This window comes from Vespa crabro, chromosome 8 (assembly GCF_910589235.1).
Source record: "Vespa crabro chromosome 8, iyVesCrab1.2, whole genome shotgun sequence".
NCBI lineage: Eukaryota > Metazoa > Arthropoda > Insecta > Hymenoptera > Vespidae > Vespa > Vespa crabro.
Window position 1 is genome coordinate 2,792,047 of NC_060962.1, and position 24,764 is coordinate 2,816,810.

A 24,764-nucleotide genomic window follows, 5' to 3' on the forward strand; every position below is an offset into this window, starting at 1 on the left:
TACCGCATTTTCGCTAGATGAATAAAACCGGCGGACTGTGCGTTGGTGAACAAAGGAACTCGCGCTACCTTCTGGGCTGCTAATGAAATTGTTTCCTAATTTAAATCCTGGGAGAACCACGACGTGGATTCTATTCTACGGTCAAGAGCTCCCATTCAGCCTACAACCTTTTCTCGAGAGGGATACGGTGCAGAGAAATGATGCTGATCGTGAGTAATTTCGTATCTTTCTCTCTCTCTCTCTCTCTCTCTCTCTCTCTCTCTCTCTCTTTCTCCTTTCTTCCTTTTTAAACAAATAAAAGTCAACACAATTCTTCCAAAGATATCCTTTAATCTTCCTTTTTTACTATCATATAGATCTCGATATCCATTCAATTCGAATCACTCTGATAGAAGAATTTTACGATATTAATTGAGACGAAGGCCATAGGAAACATTGTTGATCTTAAAAATTAAGGATTTTGAAACGATAGGGAAACTGGGCTAACGACCGAGCGTTGGTCGAATGGAAATCTAGCATCGCCACTCATCGCGATAAGAGAAGTCGACGATCTTCATAGTAGCATTTCAAGTAGTAAACCCATTTGTTTGTTTGCGCTCAGGAAATAGCGTTTACCGGAAATGCCTTGGAAGAAATTGGCGTATCATTAAAGTTATAATTGAATTACTCATAATTGAATTACGTTGTCATAATTGAAAAACGAAAAAATAAACTTGAACATCATATCCCAATAATGTTATTCGTTCTTTTTTTAAAACTTGTTCTATTTTAGGTATAAGTAGTTAAGAATAAAAAAAAAAAGCAAAAATAAAAATTATATCGCTTGCCAACCATGAAAAAGAAAAAAAGAAGTATAATTATCCGGTGCAAGCAGTCTCTACCTCGAATATCTGCGACGTCTACGAAGTTTTGCTCGTTATAAATAATTGCTAAACGTAGAAACTGGTAGGTTGGTACCGGCAACACCTATCACCATGCGATATGTGTAGAAGCTCTCACACCATGATCGTCGCGTGACCGAAACTACTTTTTAACGCTCGCTTGCGAATTCTTCATCCGTCAGGTTGAATCGTGCAGCAAAGCGATATGTGTCTTCCTAAACCACCTAACTCGTGAATATCAACGTAAATCTAAAACGATTTCGAAACGGCGAGTTGTCTTTAAAATCTCGAAATGAAAGCTGGATGAATAAGATCATGAAACAATAAGACGATCGATTGACGAAGTAAGATGATCGTACTTCACGGCAAATTTTCTTTTTCCTTGTAAATTTCAAAGAACGTTCAGTGAATTCTTATTGTCTCATGTAATCACACCTTTGCGTGTTACCACAAGCAATCTAGGATAGATTATTTGTTAATGATTAATCGTATGAACGTTTAGGCATCGCTGACGTATAGAGTTTCATCAAATGATGCTCTTGAACGATTTCATGATTTCCGTCATACTTTTGAACAAAGTTACATTATAACAATACAACAAATTAATATCAGCTAATAACAAAAACCGTGAACAAATTGTTTAATTAACTTGTATTACAATTAATAGAAACTATTCAAAATTTTGGATAGAAACGCAACATTTCGAAGTTAATAAATTTTTAGAACATAATCGAACATGATCGTTATATTTTCAAATCGAACGATCATATGTTACGTATTCTTCCCGTTATCTGTTTATTCGATGTATAAAATAATATATACATAGGAAAAACAAGTATTATAAAATATTACTAATAATGTTCCCCATAATCGCCTCCAGAATCACTACCGGAAGAATAAGAGCTGTGGCTCTCGTAAGAACCTTCACTACCGGCAGAATAATTCTTGCTGTGGCCGTCGCCAGTGTCGCTGTAACTCTCAGAGTCTGGTTCTGCGACCATATAATGACTTCCATAATCGTCGGTATGTTCACTGCCGTGATCTCCTTCGTTATCCACATAGTGACTGTCGACGATCGTACCTATGAAAAATCGTTTATTTATGTCATTAAAAATGAAAGCTCGAAAATATGCTTTCATTCTTTCTATCATTTTATATTCTTACCTGCACCTTCGTGATCTTCCTGTTCTCCTACTTTCGTACTTTGCTCGGCATGCTTGTCAGTCTCGTCGGCAAGACGAGCTTTGCCGTAAGCAAAGTGTTTCTCGAATCCATACTTGTCTCCATCCTGCTTGTGGAAAGTGTCAAGCGTCTTGTATCCGTGGTCACCCTTGCTATAGGTTTCCTTTAAGTAGCCCTTCTCACCCTCTGCGTCACTACCGTACGTCTTGTAGTAGCCACCCTCGTCCGATTTGCCTAAAACCACAATGTTAACGGTCCTTGTTAGTCAACACGGCCGTTCGACCAAGCATCCGTGAAACTCGATGATTAATTGGATCTACAGACGTGCCTTCCTCAAACGATTCCGTATTACTCGAGAACACGTGTATCGAGTTCGATCGAGCTACGTGGCTAGCGACGTGAATTCGATCTGTCTTGACGTTTCGACAAATGCCTCCGACGAGTTCGATCCGTTTTGACGCGTGAACAAACAGACCCCATCCTCCGAGCTTCAGAAAGCTCTAATTTCTCCTGACTCCATGATAAATCCTAAATCGACGGTCCGCGTAATTTCATACGAATTTCCAATTCGAATAGATCTTAACGTCGGTAAGCTTTTACAAGCTACCAACCAACGTCAATGTCGTCGCGAATCTTATTCGTCTCCAAGGAGACATCGACGAGGGCGTGGCTCATTTCCCTCGATCGAAGTATTAAATTCGAACGAGTTTCTTCAATGTCGACTAAATTGGTCTCTGGTTCGAAAAGGAAACTGGTCTTAATGGGGATGCTTGCTCCGACAGATTGAGCTAATGCTACTCATGCTCGACGTTTCATTTGGAATGTGACAATCGTTTTGAGAAAGAGAAATAGAGAGAGAGAGAGAGAGAGAAAGAGAGAGAGAGAGAGAGAGAGAGAGAGAAAGAAAGAGAGATTCTCGTTATTCTTGTAATAATGAACTTTATCTACTGTACGAAATTACTCCTGACCTAAATAGAAATTGATAACTTTCATTTTTGAAAGAAAATACTTTGCGATATCTATAATTAACTTTAAAATAACTAAATAACCAGGATCATTATCGGCGATGAATTTCTCCTAATATTTCAAGGATCGATCATTAACGTGCACGGAAATACCATTTGACCTACCAGACGCATTCTTCGCGATCTTTTTGAAGTCCTTCTTCGGCGAATTTCCAGCTTTCGCGAGATCCTCGACTTCCGAGTGGAACTTTAAAGGTATCGACTGACGTAGCTCTCTTTTGAAGGACCCGACGAACGCCATGTCTTCATCGAGAATCGGATATTCTTCGTAATCCATGGGCATACCCAAAGAATGACCGAGAATAAGAAATGAAACGAACAACTCGTACGTTTTTCGACGCATCCTTCTCCGTTACGTTGGCTCTACTTCGATCTATGGATCAACGGCTAGACGATTTTCGTGATCGACAAAGACGTTAAGCTTTCGAGACTGTCCATGACTCTTATATCTTCTCCCACTTTAAAGACTCGCAGAAATTTTCCTTCGACAGGAAGGGACACAAAGAATCGACGCGGCGGATATCAAATCGATTTCGCAAGATCGATTCTCGTTTCTTCGCTGTGAAAGGCGATCTCGTCGTTCGATCGCTTCCTACTTTTCAACGTTTCATGAACGTCTTCGATTTATCCAATCCGAATAAATTTAAACTCGAATCAAAAAAGCGAACAAATAAAAGATTCATAATCATAGATTATAAACCACCGAACCTTTTATATTAAAATTTTATAAATTATTTCTTTTTGATATTATCTGCACGATTATCGATCAGCTAGACAACCAATCATATCTATATCAAACGTATCATACGATCGATTTCGCACTTTCCATATTCGATGACAATAATAGCATCGCAGCGGTCATTGACCGTTCCCTTATCATCTGCGCCAACCAGTCGTGCATTCGTATATCGATTACCATACTTGTGAACAAGAAATTAATATACGGATCTATATTATATTTCATTGTGATAATTACAGAGATTTACACTTAAGAATAGTTTAGGTTTATATTTAAAATTAGTATACATATAAAAGTTGTTATACATATAAATTGAATAAAGAAAACACGGTAGACTTTATTCATTTAATTCCTATTCACTTTCATTATTATTTATAGTTGTTAGTTAATCTGTTTCTAAAAAGGATAAATACTAAGAAATACTTACACATAATATATATTTTGTTTTGTGCACATTTAATGTATTAGAAAGAAGGACGATCAAATTTTAAGCGATATTGTGGGATAGAAAGAACAGTTGAAAAGAAAGACTTCCTTTCTTATTATTTATAATGCTAGTTAGTTACTCGTTCTGAAGAAATATCTCTTCACGCACGAATGGATGTATCTACGTAAGCAACTCTCGATTTCAGTCTAACTTTTTCATGCAAAATTACCTCAGACTTTTCGAGAAGGTAATTTCGCTCTATTAGTCTCCACGAACATTAGTCCATTGCATTATCGGATCAAATATAACATCATGTTGTATTGAAATAAAATTTCAAATTAATGTAAAATAATATTTATCATTCGACGTTTGTTATAACAAAATTCATGATTATTTTATGACAAGATATTTAAAATTTTACTTTATTAATTCATTTTCAACATTCTTATAAAAATATTCATCCGATTTCTACATATTTATATTTAATAAAAATAACTTATCCAAGAATTCGCTACACAAATCTCATTTTTATATCTCATAATTATTATATAATCCCATGTGAAAACAAAAAAAGGATCCTAAATGCCCGAACTATTTTATAAAGTGTAATCGTTTAGTCAAGAAATGTCATAGAAATCACGTTCACTGTAATTTCGAAAATCTCTCTCTCTCTCCCTCTTTCCCATTTTGCAATCCTCTTCCTTCAGTATCCTTGCCGATACTGCGGTACGAGACATGTCAGCGTACCGTTGCCGTTCGTCAGTGTCACCGCAAGCCGGTAGTAAATCGCAAAGCGACCCTCCTTCCTCGTCTAAGTCGAGCTAGGCAGAGAATAGGAGGAAGCCGAGATGATTACGCTTAACACCGTGTGAACCACTTGATGCAGCCGGTGTCGGGAACGTTAAGCGCCTTATATAGCTACAGCGCCAGCTAGTTTCAACTGAGATAATCCACTAATTTGAAAATCTTGGATGGAATGTTGCATTATGCCGTGTTACAACCACCCACGCGTTACTGTCCTTCCCTTCTCTCAATGTTCTTTATGCTACATCTTAAAAATATTGCAGAAATTTATTTTATGATCGTATTTTGCATTGATTACGACTCGTTCTAAAATAATAAAAAAATATTTTTAAGCGATAACCATTTACATTTCGATATAAATATTTTTATTCCAAATTTAGTATGTAAATCGTAATAAAATTGATACGTTATCTTTAAAGAACAGGCAAATAAATTATATTGTTACAGAATTATGACGTTGCTTGAGTTTAATCTTATGATAACATCGCTGAACTAACAACAAACTTTTCAAATGATTATAGTCTTCAATCCTGTTCTCTAAGTCACGTACAAATATTCAAATTTCCTTCAAATTGTCAAAGGGAAAGAATTTTGTGACTCGATCGATCAAATATTCCGTTTCCTTAAATCGCTGAATATTATGAGTTTTGAGATCAAAAGTCAGCACGTGTAACAGCACCCACCCTAAGATACGATCAACGACTTGGCTTCAGCCTGGAGTTAAAGCTTCGAGAGTTGAAGGGGTAGCTAACCCATGATTCGCATACTGATTAGCTTGAGAGAGCGGGTAAAGGTAATCTCATTGGCATATATTAGTGGGATATTGAGACGGATGAATGCACAGTCGTTTGTGTTGTCATTATATAATTAGAAATTTAATGTTCCAAAAATTACATTTTCTCGTATTATCTATTATAAAATGCACGAGAGATAAAATTTAAAGATTAAGAATTTTTAAATAAAATTTTATACAGCTATAATTGATATATATTGAATATATTTTTATATATTGACTCTTGAAATCTTTAATCTTATATGTTATTAAAAAACAATTTTAGTAATAATCATGGATACAGATAAAATATGATACGACAGAAATATTGTATTTTCTTAAACAATAATCAAAATTTGATAAATTTCCAAATCTTTTGATAAGTCAATCCTTTACTAGTAATAGGTATGTTCATCTGCAGAAAAGTAAAGGAGCATGGTATAAACAATACCTACAATAAATAAAACAGTAATCTGTATTATGTACTATCTTTGTGTTATATAATATTAGATAGTACCAAGAATTATCAACAGTAGGTTTTAGCGATAGTATCAGTAGAAGTTAATACCCACGATAAAAATCAATAGTCGTCTTGCATGGTACTTGCATCGAATGTCGACTGGCTTCCATACCGACGTAAAAGTATATGTAATATTTGTTATAAAATCTGTTAATAAAATTCTAACAAATAATAATTGCATTTTAATTTTATGTGGTATGTAGTTTTATGTATGTGTGTGATTATAAAAATATCTCGATGGGTAATTATATTACTGAATTAACAATATCGATATTACTCTATCGGTAACATTCCTAATGATAATCGTTTGTTGGTAAGACTTCAACCAAATTATCTACAATCGATATCATTGCTATCTATATCACAATATACTGAAAATTGAAATTAGTATCAGAATACACAGATGTTAGCACCATAAAGAATTTTGCTAAAAGTTTCAACTTACGAAAATAATTGAACTGATATCTGCTATGAAGTGATTATTACTTTAATATAGTTTTTTGTAATTTATGTAATTGTATATTTATAAAATACAAAAAATATTAACAAATTACATACATACACACACACACACACACACACACATATATATATATATATATATATATATATATATATATATATATATATATACTTATATATAAGTTATAATTGTAGTAAATAAATACAAAAATATATTATTTAACAAAAATAGATCCCATTACTAGTTTATCTAATAAATAAAACAAAATCAAAAAGAAGAATTGTTTGAGATAAACTATCGATTAATATCATTCCACTCTTATCCCCAATAGCAATTAATTCCTACTAATTCATACACGTTGCTAAAACGATTGGTCCCTCCCTTTCGACGTCTAAGCAATCTTGTAAGGACGATAGCCCCTCGGATAATAGCGTTCGTACGTTAGGACGATGGGATGTAGGTGGCTGACAAAGACAGGCGAGCAATTCAGAGAGAGAGAGAGAGAGAGAGAGAGAGAGAGAGAGAGAGAGAAAGCCAAGCAATTAAGAGAGAACATAAATCCCTTGGTTTAGCGCACTTCCTAGGAGTGAATCAATCGGCGTAATGGTCGATCGATTTAATTTTCATTTGGTTTCTAATCACGAGAAATAGTTTGCGAGATTTATGAATGCATAACACATTGGTCCTTCTAAATCCCGCATATATATTATTTTATCTGTAGATACAATAGAGATACCAACCGCAATATGGGTTTACTTTATATGTTAAATTGAGCAAGTATGAAATTTCATAAACTTCGAACTTGATCGCCTATGAATAATAAATCCGCGATATACAGGAAATTAATCAATATATGAATAATCACAAATAATTGTGAAACATACTCAATGTATTTATAAAAATAATGATTATTCAATTTTAATAACACAACTTTGAAATTTAGTTGAAATAACTGGAAGATAGAAAAGGGGAAATAATACTTCTGACAATTCAAACGGTCGAAGCGGAAATAAATTGGCAACCCGTACTATTCGGTTAAGTCGAACATTATGTAACGGCTCTGTAACAAAGATAAGCTTTGAAAAGTTACGTTTTATATCCTCGCGGTAATACCAGAGACTGATCCTCCGTTTCATTTCCTTCGTGGTCCATGAAACTTATTGAGAGTATCATTTCTAATGTGACACTTCTACATCAAAAGTTATGTAATAGTCTATCTCGGAAAATAAATCTATTCTTTTTATTTTTGATATTGACAAATATCTTCTCGATATTTATAGAAAATAACTAAAGAGAATAAATTGATTGAAAAAATTCCCAAATTGAAGTAAATCATTCATTTTGTAAATATAATTGCTTGTTAAACATTGCAATTGTTTCATGAATTATTTAAATTATTGGAAATAAAAAACCAGAAAATTGATCATCTTCCTCATCCATTTCTCTTTCTCTCTCTCCCTCTCTCTCCCTCTTTCTCTTTCTCTCTCTCTCTCTCTCTCTCTCTCTATCTCTCTTTCTCTCTCTTTCTCTCTCTTTCTCTCTCTCACTCTCTCGTATTAGACATCTTGTTCGGCTTTTCGCAAGCAACCCGTGGACAAATTATCGCTCTAGCGTAGTAATCAATCTGGCAAAGCCATCGACGGCAACGACTGGTGTACGTGCGAAACTGCACGTGTGCTGACACGTACGTACGTAGATCGACGATTACCTATACCTTCCCTTTGGTGGCACGTCTCCTCGTTGCTTAACTCTCTCCCCATCTTCACCTGACATCGACATCGTATTGCTCATAGACGTGCCAAGGATTAACTTCGATCCATACTCAACGTAATATTCAATTTGAGAACAAAGAGATTTTCTAATCTTGTAATTAAAATCTATTGATTCATTTACATAAAAATACATTTTAAACTTGAATTAACATTCGTACATTTCTTTAATTTCAACATCAAAGATATATTAAGAAAGTGCTGACTTCAATCTTATGACGTTGAACATATAGATCTCACTACATGGATGCTGACAAGACGAAGGAAAAATAAGAGGGGCCGAGTTAGCTTCGTTGAAACAAGTAACTCTCTCTTCCCGGTTCACGAATTTCTCTTACTTTCCCCTTTCCTCGCACAACGTCACGAGCCACGAAAAGCGAGGTCAAGCCGGTAGCTTGGCCGGCTCTCTGTATACGTCCCGCGGAACCCACGATACATCATTTTCGGCTGGGATGATCTTACGGTAGATTTACCATTTGCACAGTTTATGGGCGTCGGTCTGGGCCATAAACTTGGGTTGGCAATGACGGCGACCCGTGGCTGCCGTCGACTGAGTTAGGTAATCTCGAGGGTAACGTAAACGATAGAAAGAGAGAAAACTACAATAGATTACTATTCTCTTCATTCGCTTTATTCTTATATCTAAAGGAAATCTTCTTTTTGTTTTTTTAAGTCATTGTGATTACAAATTATCAAAATTTGTTTCTTAAAAGTAAAATATAAATACGATCATTATACTTCATATGTGCAATAAAATATTTTATGTCATCTTGAAAGAAAAAAAGAAAAATAAGTTATTATTATAAAAATAAATATGTAATCGGTATTATTAGCTCGATCAAATTTACATTAGATCCAAACAGGGGCGTAGACATAAACGAAAGAATTCGATCGATCTCGTTTCTTTAGTCTGAACCTTAACGGTTCAAGAAATTTATTAACACGCCTACTTCGATGCCTTCCGGCCAACAAAAGAGATCGATTATACACGCTCGAACCGTCCCCTTCTTACTTGGCTACCGGATTTAACTTCGCGATATCCACACCTGTACTTACCTGCACCTCGAGTGAGATGAACCGAACATAATGGGACAACCCTTACTAAATCTACCATTGTAAGAAATCGCTCGGAGTTAATAATGAAATTCGGCTTTTGCCATTGTGGTTTGCGGCCTACATTGTGATGCAGGAGATCACGAAAGCATAGAGTTCATCGTTCTTTCTTTCTTTCTCTCTGTCTTTCCCTTTCTCATATTTTCAGGAGATGCTATAGACACGAAGGACATGCTTTATTATTTTCTTTTTTAATCTAAACCATCGATTTATATGAACAGGCAGATGACACTCATAATGGATTAAAAAAATGATAAGCATATCAACCTATACGTATAAGAATACATGCATACAATTCTAATATAAATGAATCTAGAAAAAAATTATCTAGTCCAGCTGGATCAGAAACGAAATATAAATAATAACTTGAAATCGTCGAAAATTTGATAAGACAGTTGAAAGGAGACATAAAACAGTTTTAAATCTCGAAACTGGTACAGATCGAAATCAGCTTTTAACCAACGTATCGATCAAGAGATAGAATATGAAGGTTCTTTTCACCTGCGGCATACGCGCGCTTTTCGTCAATGAAGAGGCAAAAGAGCCGAGAAAAGTATCGGCACGAGATAGAAGTAAAAGGGGCGAACGGGAAGGCTAGCAGCATCTGGTGTTGCCTCGCTCCACCTTCCATCCTCTCTCCCTCAATCTTTCCCTCTTTATCTCTCTCTCTCTCTCTCTCTCTCTCTCTCGCTCTCTCTCTATCTATCTATCTATCTCTCTTTCCATCCTCCGTCCTCATTCCCGTTCAGGCCGCTGCCGTTGTCCCGACGTTACTTCCATGACGGTGAGCTTGAATGCACGCCGATAGTCGCGGCGGGAAACCAACGAGCCTACCCAAAGTCGTCCATGGTTTCCACGCATCCAACCCAGCACAAGCTCGGCCTAGCTCAACCTGGTCCAGAGAGACGAACACGTCGACAACGGCTGTTGCCGGTAGGTATACTACACGTACGTGCACACGCACGAACAAACACCAGGATCTACGTCATCGTTGGTGGAGGCAACACCGGTACCATCGGCAGCGGGGCCGCTCGCTCCTCTGAAATAATAACAGAAGAATGAAAATGAAAGAAAAGGAAAAAGTAATAATCTCGAGGGATCTTTTAAAAGCCATCGAAGCAAACGAAGCCGCCGGATTGTCGTGCGTTATAAGGGTTTCTCTCTCTCTCTCTCTCTCTTTCTCTTTCTTTCTTTTTCTTTCTTTCTTTCTTTTTCTTTCTTTCTTTCTTTCTCATTCTCCTTTTTTTCGAATCCTCGCCTTCCTCTTCCTCAACCCCTGTGATTCTTCTTCCACATCTTCTTCTCTTTTTCCGAATGCATCGAGCGCGAATCTTCTGTAAAAGAAATGGTTACATTGGTATGTGTTCATGTGTAAGTATTTCAATGTATAAACATATATATAGCTACGGTTACGTGCGTGCATCAACAACGTCGACGATGAGAAGGATGTATTATTGGAAAAAGATAAATGTTGTGCCCAGAGGTACATATGAAACGATTTATCCGTTTTTCTTTCTGCTCGATAACAATAACGTTGTACATTGTTATAAGTCAATTTTCTTCCGTTCGGTGATCATCTAAACCAAAAGATATTTTAAGAAACCTGTATAATTCTTCGAAATAAAATGAATAACTTGGTGCGATCATACTTTGACTTGGAATGCTCAATTAGGATTCATTTTGATGTTAATATTAACACAATGTTGATGATAATAGAACAACTTAAAATCTTTGATTTCTCAAAGAAGAAAAAACCGAATTGATAGAAGATACACGTTTGATGGATTAATATGATATATATATACATACATACATACATATATATATATATATATATATAAATGAGAGTAAGAGAGTGCAAGAGGTATAGATCAAGAGATAAAACAGCGAAGAAAGAAGAAGATGAAGAAGAAATAGAAAAAGAAAAAGATAAAGGAGAAAAGAAGAAGAAGAAGAAGAAAGAGATCGTAAATGGTAGAGAATAAGAGACAACAGATGAGATAAAGTGAGACAAGAATAGACAGGAAGAGAATGAGATGGAGAGAGAGAGAGAGAGAGAGAGAGAGAGAGAGAGAGAGGGAGAGATGCGAAGTTGGTTTCATTCGGGGAGAGCCGGGGGAGGCACAGGATTTCACGGGAGGCTGATCACGAATGGACGCGTCTCCCGCAGCTCTGCCGCTGACAGCCAGGAATTGGAATTGCATCGGCGTCGCTCGATAGCCAACCATCCCGCCAGTCAGCCAGTCAGGCAGCCAAACGGCCTAATACAGCCTACCTTGCTTGCCTATCTATCTACGTAGATTCTAGCTATCTACCTACCTACCTACCTACCTACCAACATACCTACCAACCTACCTACGTACCTAACAACTTGACTATCTGCATGTTGGTTTGCCTGTTAGAAGCATCGACTCCATGTCTGCCTATGTACCGACCAAATCTACTACCGTTTTCTCGTTCAATCTCGAACGAGCTCTTCCGATCGATTCGACGAACTACTACATTGCTATATAGTCACTCGAGAAATCCAAAGATCCAACGGAGACGGATGGATAAATCGGTTCTGGAATCGTCGCTCTAGCAATCGTCTGAATGACAGTTAGAGATATATCGACTTCAATTCGGAACATTTTCGACGATAAAATCTTGAATTCTTCGTTTTTATATATATATATTATATAATATTTTGGATCCTGTATTTATATGATCTATATATATATTAATATATAAGATTAATAAAATAAATATAGATATTGTGAAAAATAGCGATTCTTATATTTCTTTCTCTAATATTGTTAATATCGACATTAACAATATTTACCTTGAAATCGATTAGTCGAAGTATTTTATTGCTATAATTAAAAAGTGACCGTTCTTTTCTATAAGATCCTAATTGGGTCTTACCTTGTTTAACGAACAAAATAACAAATTACAACAGGTTGACAGGTAGAACATCGGTGTTGCATTCAATATTCACCGCGAACTCGTTATTCGAGGTATCGAATAAATGCGCATCGATAAACACTGGATACGTCACAACTAGGTATAACATGAATTGATATCATTGCTCACTAGTTTCATAGGAAATACTTGTATTTATAAAATTATCGCTGTCTACTATTTTTGCTTTCGAATAAATAACACTTTTTAAGTAAAAAGTATTATGATCGAAGAGTAACATACTGCTTTAATTATCTTATTTAAAGTACGACATTAATTATCAAAATGACAAAGAAAAATACGTGAAATTTATAAAATAAAAAATGTTTTCATCGAAAATATAGAAAATATGTCTGATCGAAATAAACTTTAACTAGTTAAACCTGCCATCGTACACATTCGAAATATGTTTCAAATTACAAATATAATCGAAAATAATTTTCACTTGTTTCTATACAAAAGAAAAAGCAGTTATTTTACCTTAAAATATAAAACTTTTATTTATTCTAAATAAACATTCCTCGTTTGTAAATAGATCGCGTGGGAAAAGAATTAAAATATATACGTCGTTGTCATAGGATATCATTGGAAGACTAAGATGACCGCAAACCACCGTAAGAATAGAAGGAATAGAAGGGGAATCAAGAACGATAAACGTAAACGACGAGAAAATGGAGTAACCGCGGAGAAAGCGAGAGAGCGAAAAAGGCGGTAACGCGGTAACGAGCGCAACGTTACGATCTTGCCGTCGAAAAGGAAGAGGAAGAGAAATAGAGAAAGAGAAAGAAAGGGAGAGAGAGAGAGAAAGGGAGAGAGAGAGAGAAAGAGTGAGAGAGAGAGTAAGAGAGAAAAAGAGAGAGAGAAAGAAAGAGAAAAAGGGAAAGGGTACCCTAGAGAACGCGATTGCGTGTCGTCGTTCCTCGCCCTAACAAGGACCCCCGTAGTGGCGAAGCGGCTTCCACGCTTCGCCCGTGCCAAACTAAAATCTCCCTTTTCATTCTAGCGAAACAACCCCTTGATATCAGCAGCGGGTCGGCGGTGTCCCATCGCTAACCCCTAGCTCGATGCCAGTACAGACCGTCTATATGTATATCGATGGACCCAGAAAACGCTTTCTCCTTCATGCTAATAACACGGTGATAGGACGACTCGCACGCGGTAGCTCCCACACGAATATCTTTATACACCTTTACCAATATCTATTATATATATACGTAACAGTAGACCAAATAAAGTGTTACAATCTGTTTTTGAATAATCTAATAGATATAGATTTCAAATTGAATTGTTTTTTCTTTTTTTTTTCTATATTACATAAGATGTTGATTAATTATTTGATAGGAGATTTTATTTTCTTTTAAATGTAATATATATAAGCAATTTTTGTTTTAAATAGTACATAAATTTGTGCAATTGTTAATAATTCTAGAGAAAGTGGGATAATTTTATTTAAACACGGAACACTTTAAATGTGTTTTAGTCATAAAATAATCAACTTTCGTATCTTGTTTAACTTTCTAGGAATATTAATCATTGATACTAGCGATTTCGAAGTAAATAGCTTATATCGTTCTATTTGCCCCATTTTGTACGTGTATATATGTTATATATATATATATATATATATATATATATATATATATATATATATATGTTTATCCGTATGTATATGTTATATATATATATATATATATATATATATATATATATATTATAGTCAGATATGAACAGAAATATTTCTTCGATATCAAACGTAAACTACGATTCTACATTTCTTCACCCTATGCTCATAGCTTCATCTCTCCTCTTCGATCCCTTTTTACGACACCCTTTTTTTCAGTCTCTCTCTGTCTCTTTCTCTCTCTCTCTCTCTCTCTCTCTCTCTCTCTCTCTCTCTCTCTCTCTCTCTCTCTATAATGTACCTTACGTCCAAGCGGAGAAGCGCGTTAAAACGCTCGTCCCTTTGGCGCGTTACGGTCATAGAACGATTTACGACAATCTAAGGGATAGAGGGGTTGTTCGGCCCGAAAGAAACTTGCTTTCACTTGCCTTCGACACGAATGTGACCCTTTTCCGTGAACGCTCGGGAAACGCTGATCATTATGAAATAATAAAGTCAGATAATAATCGTTAGGCGAAAAAGAGAGAGTGTGGTGGACAATGAACTTGGAATAGGACTCAAACGTTTTGAATGTTTTTATTCATGCGTACCGATAGATAATAATGATAAATATAACAAAATATTCATCAATTGTCAAATGGAAAGATCACGAATGATATCGAGGTATGTCCGTGTCATAAATCAGATTCTGAAATCACATAATTATCTGTGTAATCGAATGAATATTATTCATGATCAGAACGATGCAATAGAGAGTTTATTTTAACCTGCTCGTACTGTATTCTATATCGACGTATTCAAATCCTACGGTATCTTTTGATTTTCGAACAGTATACCTGTCTGTTCCCTTCCACGATAAAGAAATCCTCGGGGATGGTAATTTACTTTGAGCCAAAAGAAGAAAAGAAAACAGTACCGTCGAAGGAAAGATAAAAGGATGAAGAATACGAAAAAAAGGAAAAGAGAACTAATCCAGGAAAGCGAAGCACGAGGATTCGTGCGGAAACGACGCGAGTCAAGGGCTCATAAATGGCGTAACACGCGTCCTGCTCGGATATTTGCAGTTACATATATAAAGACGTTGTAGTTTGTGGCATAGGTACGCGCATATGTAAGTATGGAGAGAAAGAGAGAGAGAGAGAGAGAGAGAGAGAGAGAGAGAAGGACACAGAAAGAGAAGGAAAGAAAGACGCGCACACACTGGATGACGCGTAGGAAGTTGACTGCCGTGAAAGAGAAAGAAAAGATGGGTGAATAGAGGGTACGAAAGACGGAGATTAAGGGCCACCGAGGAGATGAGTTTGTTAAAAAGGCAGAAGCGGGCTAGCAGCACGCATCAGGGACATCAAAGCGACAAGACGAAATGAAATCCAACCGCTGGCGCTGCTTCTGCTGCCGCCGTTGCTGCCGGTCTCTCAGACGGAGAGTGCCAGGAAGAGAAATATAGAAAGAGAAAGAAAACGCGAAAGAGAGAAAGAAAGAAGAAGAAGAGAGAAAAAGAGAGAGAGAGAGAGAGAGAGAAATTCTTCTCTTCCATTCGTTTCTCCGTTGTCCTTTTCCTTTATCCGCTTCTACTTTTCTTAGCGTTTTCAACCTCCATCTCTTTCTCCCTTTTCTTTCTGACCCTTTCGCTCCCTCGTCGCGCCATCTTTTTTTCCCCCTTTACCCATCCCTATCACCCAGCGTCGGTACTCCATATCCGCTTGAACCCTCGTAAAGCGCGAGCCGGAGGTGGAGAAGTTCAGAGTTGATGGAGGAAGGAGTGGAGGAGGAGAAAGAGAAGGAGGAAGGACGACCCTCTTCTTTCAGAGAAAGACGATGGTCGGTGTGCAGTGTTTCTGCTCGCCCATTTTCAACAAAGTTCTTCCTCTCGGTATCTCTTTTTTTCTCTCTCTTTCTCTCTCTCTCTCCCCCTCTTTCTCTCTCTTTCTTTTTCTCTCATTCTAACCAGCCGTCGCCGTCTCATATTTTTCACGAACGTATACAGGCTAGACTAAGGACGGGGTAATTACCTCTCACATAGGTAGGTACACGCCACGCCCTGGAATCGTCTCGTTGCAGCCTCTCGAGAGAAACGCGTTACCTCTTTCCATTCTTGCTTGACGTGTCGAGGAGCTAGCTGCTGAAAGTAAAGGAGCTTGGAGAGAGGAACCAAGAGTGAAGGAGGAAAAGAAAAAATGCTCTTCGAAGGTTAGAATTTTCTATCCAACAAGCCCAATTGCGATGAGATGTGCCAGAGTAAAGCGTCAAAAGGGACCAACGTTATTTTTCTTTTTTCCCCCTTCCTCCCCCTTTTTTTTCTTCTTTTTCCTTCTTTTTATTTTTTCTAATTTGTTACATTGAGTAAAAGTGGAGACACGGTTGAAAGAAGGAGCACCTTTGCCGCTGTCCCTTTGATCGTTCTAGAATCTTCTTTCGTTTCTTCCTCTATCCTTCCCTCCTCCCATTCCACCTTTCCTTCGTCCACCTACAATCTATCTCTCTACATGCTTGTCTCTCTTTATTTCCTATCTTTTTACTTTCTTTTCTATCATTCCATGTGTTTCTCTTCTTTTTTCTTACATTGTGACCAACTTGATAGTGAATTACCCGCATTGTTTTCCCAAGTAACGCGAAGAGTTTTGTGCCTTTTGACAGAGAGATATATAAATAATATAAATAAATGGCATCGTCAAAAATTAGGAAGGAAAAATAGACGGTGAAATTAACGATTACATCTCTCGACCGTTGACATTTTTTTCATAATGCTTTTGATTATCTCTTTTACATAACGCGTAAACGCATATACTTTTAAATACTAATATTACAAACAAATTTATCGGTCGATAAAAAGAGTCACTTAAATATTAATGTTATATGAATAATACATAGAAAAAAATTCTTCGATTATCTGCCGAATGAACTTTCACGGTTTCTTTTTCTTTCTCTTTTTGATTTTTCTTCAAACATTGCATTACGAAATATTCACGGTCTTACGATGACTCGATAATATCTATAAAAAAAAAAGAGAAAAGAAAAAAAATTCCGATAATGTCCGCATTGGATTCATGCGACCCGAAGAATAATCCGTTTAAAGAAGAAATATTTCAAAGCGGCGTGAAACTTCTTTGCAGTTCGTCGTCGCTCGAACGAAACTCGTTCGGCACATTCTTCGATCGGTAAGAAGGAAAGAAAAATAAAGACAGAAAATGAACGAAGAAGAAAAGGGGGTAGACTTGAAAGCGAACACTCTCAGTTCGCTGATTCGATTCAAATTTCTCGCACGAGGACGATCAAATCATAAATATGTATCCCCCTTGGCAAACGCTAAATTCATGGAAATTCTTTAATTGAGTTATTTTGCTTTATCACAAAAATGACTACCACAGATACGAAGACGAGGAGAAGGTTTTGATAAGAAAATCCTTGTGGGAAGCATGACAGCTTCGAAAATCTCCTTAGACGTTACCAACTTTTAGAATTTCCTAACTAACACGCTCGCCACAAAAACCTCGTTATTGTTTTATTTCGGCTAAATATTTGAATGGCATGCTTCGATGAAGAAGGATATCTATCACTTTTAGTAAGAAATATTAAAACTTATAATCGTCGTAAAGTAAATTCAATTGCACACTCATCCAGAGGATCATTAAAATAATTTATAAATTCTACATCTCAACATTTGAAATTTTGAGAAAATTTCATTTTTATTAAAATTCTTCTCCAACGAAACAAGAAAAGAAAAAAGAATGGCTTTGGCGCGATATTCGAAGCATTTACGTCATCTTTATGTTCACAGAGAAAGAACCTACCGCGTAAATCGAGTATAACAGACACGTCGGGCGATGGCTTAAAGGAAGTATTCCCGGCATTTTAATATCGCTCGTTTGAAGAGGGTTAGCACGTATGAGCAACGCCAACGAAGTATCTAAGGTGAGTAAAATAAGGGAGAAGGGATAAAGAGAAGTATGGGGACGAATGAAACACGATGGGAGAATAAGGAAAAGGCGAGGGGAAGAAAATAGGGATGGAAAGGAGCAAGGAAGGAACAAGCATGCTCTCTGAAGCTATATAATGACTCGTTACGGATGTAACCGCCATAACGAGGCCACCCACGAGTGTCGATGGCATACCTACTTATCGGCACTCCCGATACGAGTAGACCGAAGGTGAGAAGAGGGATGATTCCTGTGTTCCCACTACTTGTTCCTCGCTAACGCTGTCAATTTCACACGATTATGCGCATTCCTGAACTCCTTTGAAGTTTCAACGAACATTATCGAATTGATAGCAATGAGAAAATAGAAAGAATATAAATAGGAAATAAAGAATATAATTGATATCTTTAATAAAGATTCATGACTTTTCATAATTATATAAAAAAAAAAAAAAGATTACAAATTCTCATCGACGCGTTTGAAACACCTTAATTTATAAAAGCAATAATAGTTGAACAAGTTTACGAAATTAAGTTTACGAAATGACATCCATTAAGTTCTAATATTGAGAAGTCTCAATCGTCGATACATAAAACTTGTTTGGATATCTTCAAAGATTCTGCTCAGTAAATGCTTCAAGAACGATCGATTCTCATCGCTATCTGGCAGAGGTGAGAAGAGAAGCGGACAGAGAGTTTCCGAGGTTGCCTACCTACGCTCCTACATATCCGCCACTTTGCAGCCCTTTCCTCCCCTTTCCCTGCCCTCTACTATCTCCGTATACAAGTCCCTCTCCTCTTCCTCTCTTACTCTCTCCCTCTCTCTCTCTCCGCCATTATGTTCCCTTTTGCTAGGCGTCTCTATAGCAACCCGCCGCCACTAACGCTGGCAGACAAGAGAACGGTTACCTACGCACACACCCACGTGGTTAGGAGCATGCGTGCACACCCTCTTCCTCCTCCTCCTCCTCCTCCTCCTCCTTCTCTTCCTATTCCTTTTTCAACTCCACACGTTGGGCATATCGTACACGGACCTGACCCATTTCAAAAAGTCCTTCAACAGAGCAAAGGTGAAAAGACGTGACTCGAAAGCTCTAATCTAGCTAACTTTCATTACACTTATCAAAGATTCACATGTCCCCTTCTTATAATTAGGTTAAGCGATTCATGTTCGTACTATTATAAATGGCAATTATAACTTTGCATAGAAATTCCTAAAGACTATACGTCGAATCACGAGATTATTTATCTGCGATACAAATAAAGAATTGGAAACAATTTATTTTATTATATTTTTATATATCTTACTTTCACGTAATAGAAATACCAGGATCGAATTTGAGTGGTTTTCGTTTTCGTCGAAAAGCTTTCTTCCACCTTCCGCTATTTACTAGTTTAGCGACGCGTAAATAACGCGTCGCCGATGGCGATACCATACAAGGAATAATAGGTAAGTTAGGCAAAATGCCTCGTACTTGTAACACCCGTAAATGGCATCGTAGTTGAGAGGATCCGAGGCAACTGAGCGCCTAGGGGTCGGAACGCTTTCGGGCCCCTTGATGAATTGTCCGCACGTGTCTGCCCGCGTACCACCGCCTAATTACATGCTGATCACAGCGAGTACCTATATTGTTCCCTCCTTCCTCCTACGTTAGGTCACCCTCGCATAACCGTACGCTATCCTACCCTCTCTTACTCCACCCTCATCCTTCCTTCTCTCGCTAAACGCGAAATTGCCTATTGTGCTCGGTTTCGCGGTCGAAACGGCCAACAGCCTATCATCAAAATCCACCGACTGATACTTTTGTAATTTGCGTTTATCCGCATGTTGAATGGTTATGGAATTTTAATAAATTTCTCGCGACGCTTTTACGAGACTTATGTGGGCGAATTTATGATATTTTTATAAGGTTTTACGTAAAAATTCTTAACTTTCTGAAATCAAGTCAAATTGTCGTACGTTACTTAATTGTAATTTGAGTCTCAATTTTTTTAAAAATTGATTTTTTTTATCTTCAACTTTCAATTTAATCGATTTTTTATTTTATATTATTTTTGTATAACTTTCAAACATTTTTTCTTCAAAAAGAATTTTGAAAAAAATACCTTTGACATTGTTTTTTCGTGGAATATTGTATAGTTTCTCGGACAGACCGATAGTTTTAACGAATCATTCGAGGCAAATAAACGATCATGGATTCCGAGCTTCCAGGGAGCGTACCATCGATCCGATTTGCCAATCGACATTTATTTTTTTCCCACCCTTAAAATTGTCCATCGTGGCGTGAGTCGTGGATTGATGTGTTTGCCGGAGTCGCTGATAGATGGAGGCGCTCGTGTTGTCGGCGCCCTTCCTACCCCCTTAACATAGACAAATGCTTCCTATCCACCCCTAACAAATATCTCTCAGATTTATTATGCGAAACCGTCTTCGCTACACGACGACAACCTTCCTGAAAAGTTCGAGGCTGCAAAAAATTGCTTTCCTTTTCGGCTCAATCGTGCGTAACATGACATAAGACAGGAGAAATTCGTTCGATACATCAAATCGATAATAAATTCACTATAAAAATGTACGAAAATTTACTTAATCCTTAAGTCAATCTTTAATTTTTATATTTCTCTTTCGCTTTTTTAAAAATACATACGTTCTAAGTTCATAAAAAGATTCATATAGTTATTATCGATCCATTCGTAAAAAGTAAAATTAAAATCGTTTTTTATTATAGAAATATCGATAACACATCTTATTGTATATAGAAACAAGTTAAATGCCATTTTTTGTGGTAATTTCTATGAACGTCATTTTTTTTCACCTTGGATTTGTCGGCATCGAATTAAAAAAATAAAAGAAAGGAAAAGAAAAAAAAAGAGGAAAAAGAAAAAAATAAAAAAGAAGAAAAAAGAAGAAAAAGAAAAAGGAAAAAAGATAGAAAGAAGGAAAGATAAATTGACCCATAGCCAGTGGGCCGCGGTTCATTATCATTACTCGCGGTTCGCGTGATACGTCGCCGTGTGCGTTCGACTGTGCGCATGGTAGATGATGTCGGGGCACCCTCGCAAATTATTGTGGATATAAAAGTGCTGCGAAGTGATACTACTGAATGAACATACGAACGAACGAACGAACGTTGGAACGACGGAACGATGGAACGATGGAACGATGGAACGAACACCGCGAATATCGGCGAACAAAACGCGCCGGCCGATCTCGTCGCATATTTGTGGCTCCGCTATCCGGTCGTAAATAAAGTCCCTCTAAAAACAAAAACACGACGAAATAACGAACAAATGCACCTATCACTTCTGGTACATAAAGTTCCGCGATATTTTCTATGTGTATAAGAGTAAACATGTGTGAGTGAGGTGGTGTACGAATGCATGCTAGCTCCTCCAGTTCGCGACAATCCTGATGGCAACGATAGTGTTCGTGTCGTCGTTGATATTTTGATATAAGCAACGAGACAAGAGTGTGAGGAAAAGAAAAAAAGAAATAGTATATGTATGTCTGCGCAATGAAAAACTAAAACTGTTGTTGTATACCGTCGAATGTTCAACCAGTATGAGGTTAATAGTCGAACAAACGAGGAAAGTAATGCAGACCACCGTGCTTGCGCTTTTCTACCAAACATAAAATGATATAGCGTCATACGTTGGTAAACTAAAAAACATTCACTTCGATGTTCTTGCTATTCATTTTATACAAGGTCGATGTTTGTTTTTCCTTAACGAAAAAAAAAAATATCTTATAAGTAAAAAACTCTTGCATTTTACAAATGAAAAGTTGCTAAAACTTATGGAACGACTATTACATTACCATTACACTCGTTCAATGTATCTTTTTCTATCCAATTTAAAGTCTGCCTTCTCATTGACCTCGATCACTTCTTTCTGCTACATACTCGAGTAGACGAGCATCTAATCGTTCAAATATCATTTTTTTTGTTTTCTCGTATCTCCGTAAAACTTATTTTTGGTCCTCTGGTTTCGTCCACCAATAAAACAAAGAACTGTTACGGATTGATGTTGGGGAAAGTAAGAGAATGGGAAAAAAAATAAATAAATTGCGATATTCTTGGGTAGTACGAACGCAATATCGGTGTATATTTACGAGCCTTCAGGGGGTTGCCGTAGAGGCTCACATCGGCGTTTCGCAAAGGAAAAGAGGCTAAGAGAGAAAGAGAGAGAAAAAGAGAAAAAGAGAGAGAGAGAGCGAAAGAGAGAGAGAAAGAGGGTGGAATGGTGGAAGAAAGGCAATGCGGCTGTAGAGAGGATAGGAGTGGGTCGAGGAGGGTGAGTTTGTTGGGAGCGAAGGTCGGTGGCGTTTCTTGCAAGAAGAAGCTCCCCGGGCCGTACCGCTCAAAAAACATTCAAATTAATTCCAGCCGGCTTGTTCCAATGATGGCGGCCAATGTTGTGCAACATAAGACGAGAGAGAAAGAGAGAGGGAGAGAGAGAGAGAGTGAGTCTCGGTCTCGTACGTGATCTCCCGTACACAGATAATGCATGCGAGTGAGTATGTGAGCATCATGACCGGATGTATATGTACAGGTATGTACATATGTTCCGCGTGCGCTTATGTACATTCCTACGAGTACATGCACAGCGAAAATCCATGCAGGTATCTATTTCCACGTACGTACGTACAGGGTGCTCTTTCAAAGAAAATCTGTTATGCTTCGTCGTTTTGCTTTTTCTGATAAAGAATCGATGTCCAAAAATATAAAAACTGTCATTTCCATCAAAAGGAATCGTAACAAAATCGAGAATTATTTCCGTGACTTTAATATAGGATTACTTTTTTATCAGTTTCGAATGTATTTATAAAAGAGCCATCATACTTGTAGAATATAATTTTGTAAAAAAAGAAACAAAAAAAAAGAAAAGAAAAAAAGAAAAATATTGTAAATATATAAAAGATGCTACATCTGTGTGGTTTGAATAAATACAAAGCACATTTCCAATTACATCGTTCGAATGAAAAGAGTTTCTCTCTTATGGCTTCGATATTAAAATAGAAAAAATGTACTCTGATAAAAAGAGAAAGAGAAACGCGACCATTTTCATCGAGACACCCCGTATTGTTACGCGTATACGGAGGAGTATCTTTTCTGGCCAAGCTATCTGAGTGTCTTTTCTTCATCGCCATTTTTCTCCCTTTTTCTCTCTTATACCTCCATCCAGATGTATCCTTCTTCCTATCTCTCTATCTCGTGTACTATAAGAAGACCAAGGCATGTTGGTAACAACATACAGGAAAGGAAGAAGCTTCGAGAAAGGGGAGAATTCCACGACATTTTCTCACTCCCTACTCTCTTTTCACCCGTCTTTGGTCTTTCCTTCTCTTTTCCTCCTCTCGTCCTACTTTGCATGCCTTTATAGAAGAGAGAGGAACCGTCAGGATGCGGGAAGGAAAGACGCGAAAGAGGAAAAGAAAGACGGACCTGGAGGGTGGGATGAAGACAGGGAAAAACAGAAAGAGAGAGAGAGAGAAATGATAATCCATTCCGCGGTCATAACGCAGTGTGCTACCGTAAAGCTCACTAGACAAGAAATACGGCCAACCAACCACTCTGTCTCACCTCCCTTTCTCTCTTTGCTTCTTTCTCCCTCTTTTCTTCTCTCTCTCTCTCTCTCTCTCTATCTCTCTCTAACTCTTGCTCCTTTCTTCCCCACCGTATGTCCTCCTCTTCTCGTCTTTCTCTTCTTCCTCTGACTCGGTCGCACGCTCTCTTTCTCTCCCGTATATCCCGCGGCAAACTTATCCTCCTGGTTATATGCAAACCACCATCGTTCCCCCAGGCCAGTCATAAACTTACTGAATTATATTACGTGGACTTGCTGCTACCTCTGTCCACTTCGCTCGGCTCTTCTCTTCGGCTTTTTCCTATCCTTTTTCTTCTCCTTTCTCCCTAGTGACCTTCGTTCGCGGACATTTCCTCGAATCAAAAAGTATGAGTTTCGACGTGAAAAGTACGAGTAACGTAACCAAGATAAATAATTAAGTGCAAACTTTATTGGATTATTAAATTTCGATAGTTGACTTTTGTACTACATAAACATTACCGGTACTATAAATATTATAACACGTAAATACTTACTTTATAAATGTTATATCAAAAACAATTAGAAATGAGATAACATTTAGGCTATTTCTTACATCATCCTTCTCCTTATTTCCCATTCAAACAAAATAACAAGCAACTAAATATAGAATGCTAATAGAATGTGATTCGGGATTCGGAGCAATCGATCGAGCATATATGTGCGAGATACTCGCGAGTCGGTACAGAATGTGCCGAGGAGGAAGACGAACATCATTACTAAATGCAAATCGTGAGCGTGGCATGCCCGTTCGTCGATCGATCCAGTTTGCACACGATTGTTCCACGCGCCAAGCGACGGCCGATGCGAGACAAGCGAGCCGAGCGAGCCAAGCAGCGTGCGTAATGTCGTTTAAACGTTTAGGGTTGGCGCGCGTTAACGGGGTGAGAATCGGCCGTCACCACTACCATCACCAGCACCATCACTATCACTACGCCAACGTCGTACAGTTCGACACGCGCCTCGTTGGACAGCCGATCAGCTTTTT

At 37.5% G+C, this 24,764-nt stretch overlaps 2 protein-coding genes across 4 annotated transcripts in view; both read right to left on the minus strand.

Annotated features, from left to right (window-relative positions):
• Positions 1 to 1,732: 1,732 nt before the first annotated feature.
• Positions 1,733 to 3,431, minus strand: LOC124426178. Its single transcript, XM_046967562.1, has 3 exons — positions 3,194 to 3,431; positions 2,046 to 2,297; positions 1,733 to 1,962 (listed from the first exon to the last, which is right to left on the minus strand). Exons 1-3 carry the CDS (start codon positions 3,429 to 3,431, stop codon positions 1,733 to 1,735), a joined length of 720 nt encoding a protein of 239 aa, XP_046823518.1.
• Positions 3,432 to 9,188: 5,757 nt separating this feature from the next.
• The window catches only part of LOC124425943 (ankyrin repeat and SAM domain-containing protein 1A-like), a 110,505-nt gene continuing 94,929 nt past the window's right edge, over positions 9,189 to 24,764 (minus strand). The window contains exons 19-20 of one of the 3 annotated variants that reach the window (XR_006942615.1): positions 10,197 to 11,029; positions 9,191 to 9,849 (exon numbers count right to left, since the gene is read on the minus strand). Coding sequence is in view for 2 of the 3 variants with exons in the window: in XM_046967062.1 (XP_046823018.1) it covers positions 10,965 to 11,029 (65 nt within the window). In the remaining variant the exon portion in view is untranslated. Of the gene's footprint in view, positions 11,030 to 11,096; positions 11,273 to 24,764 lie in introns of those variants that run through there. The other 2 variants (XM_046967062.1, XM_046967063.1) reach the window with 2 other exon arrangements.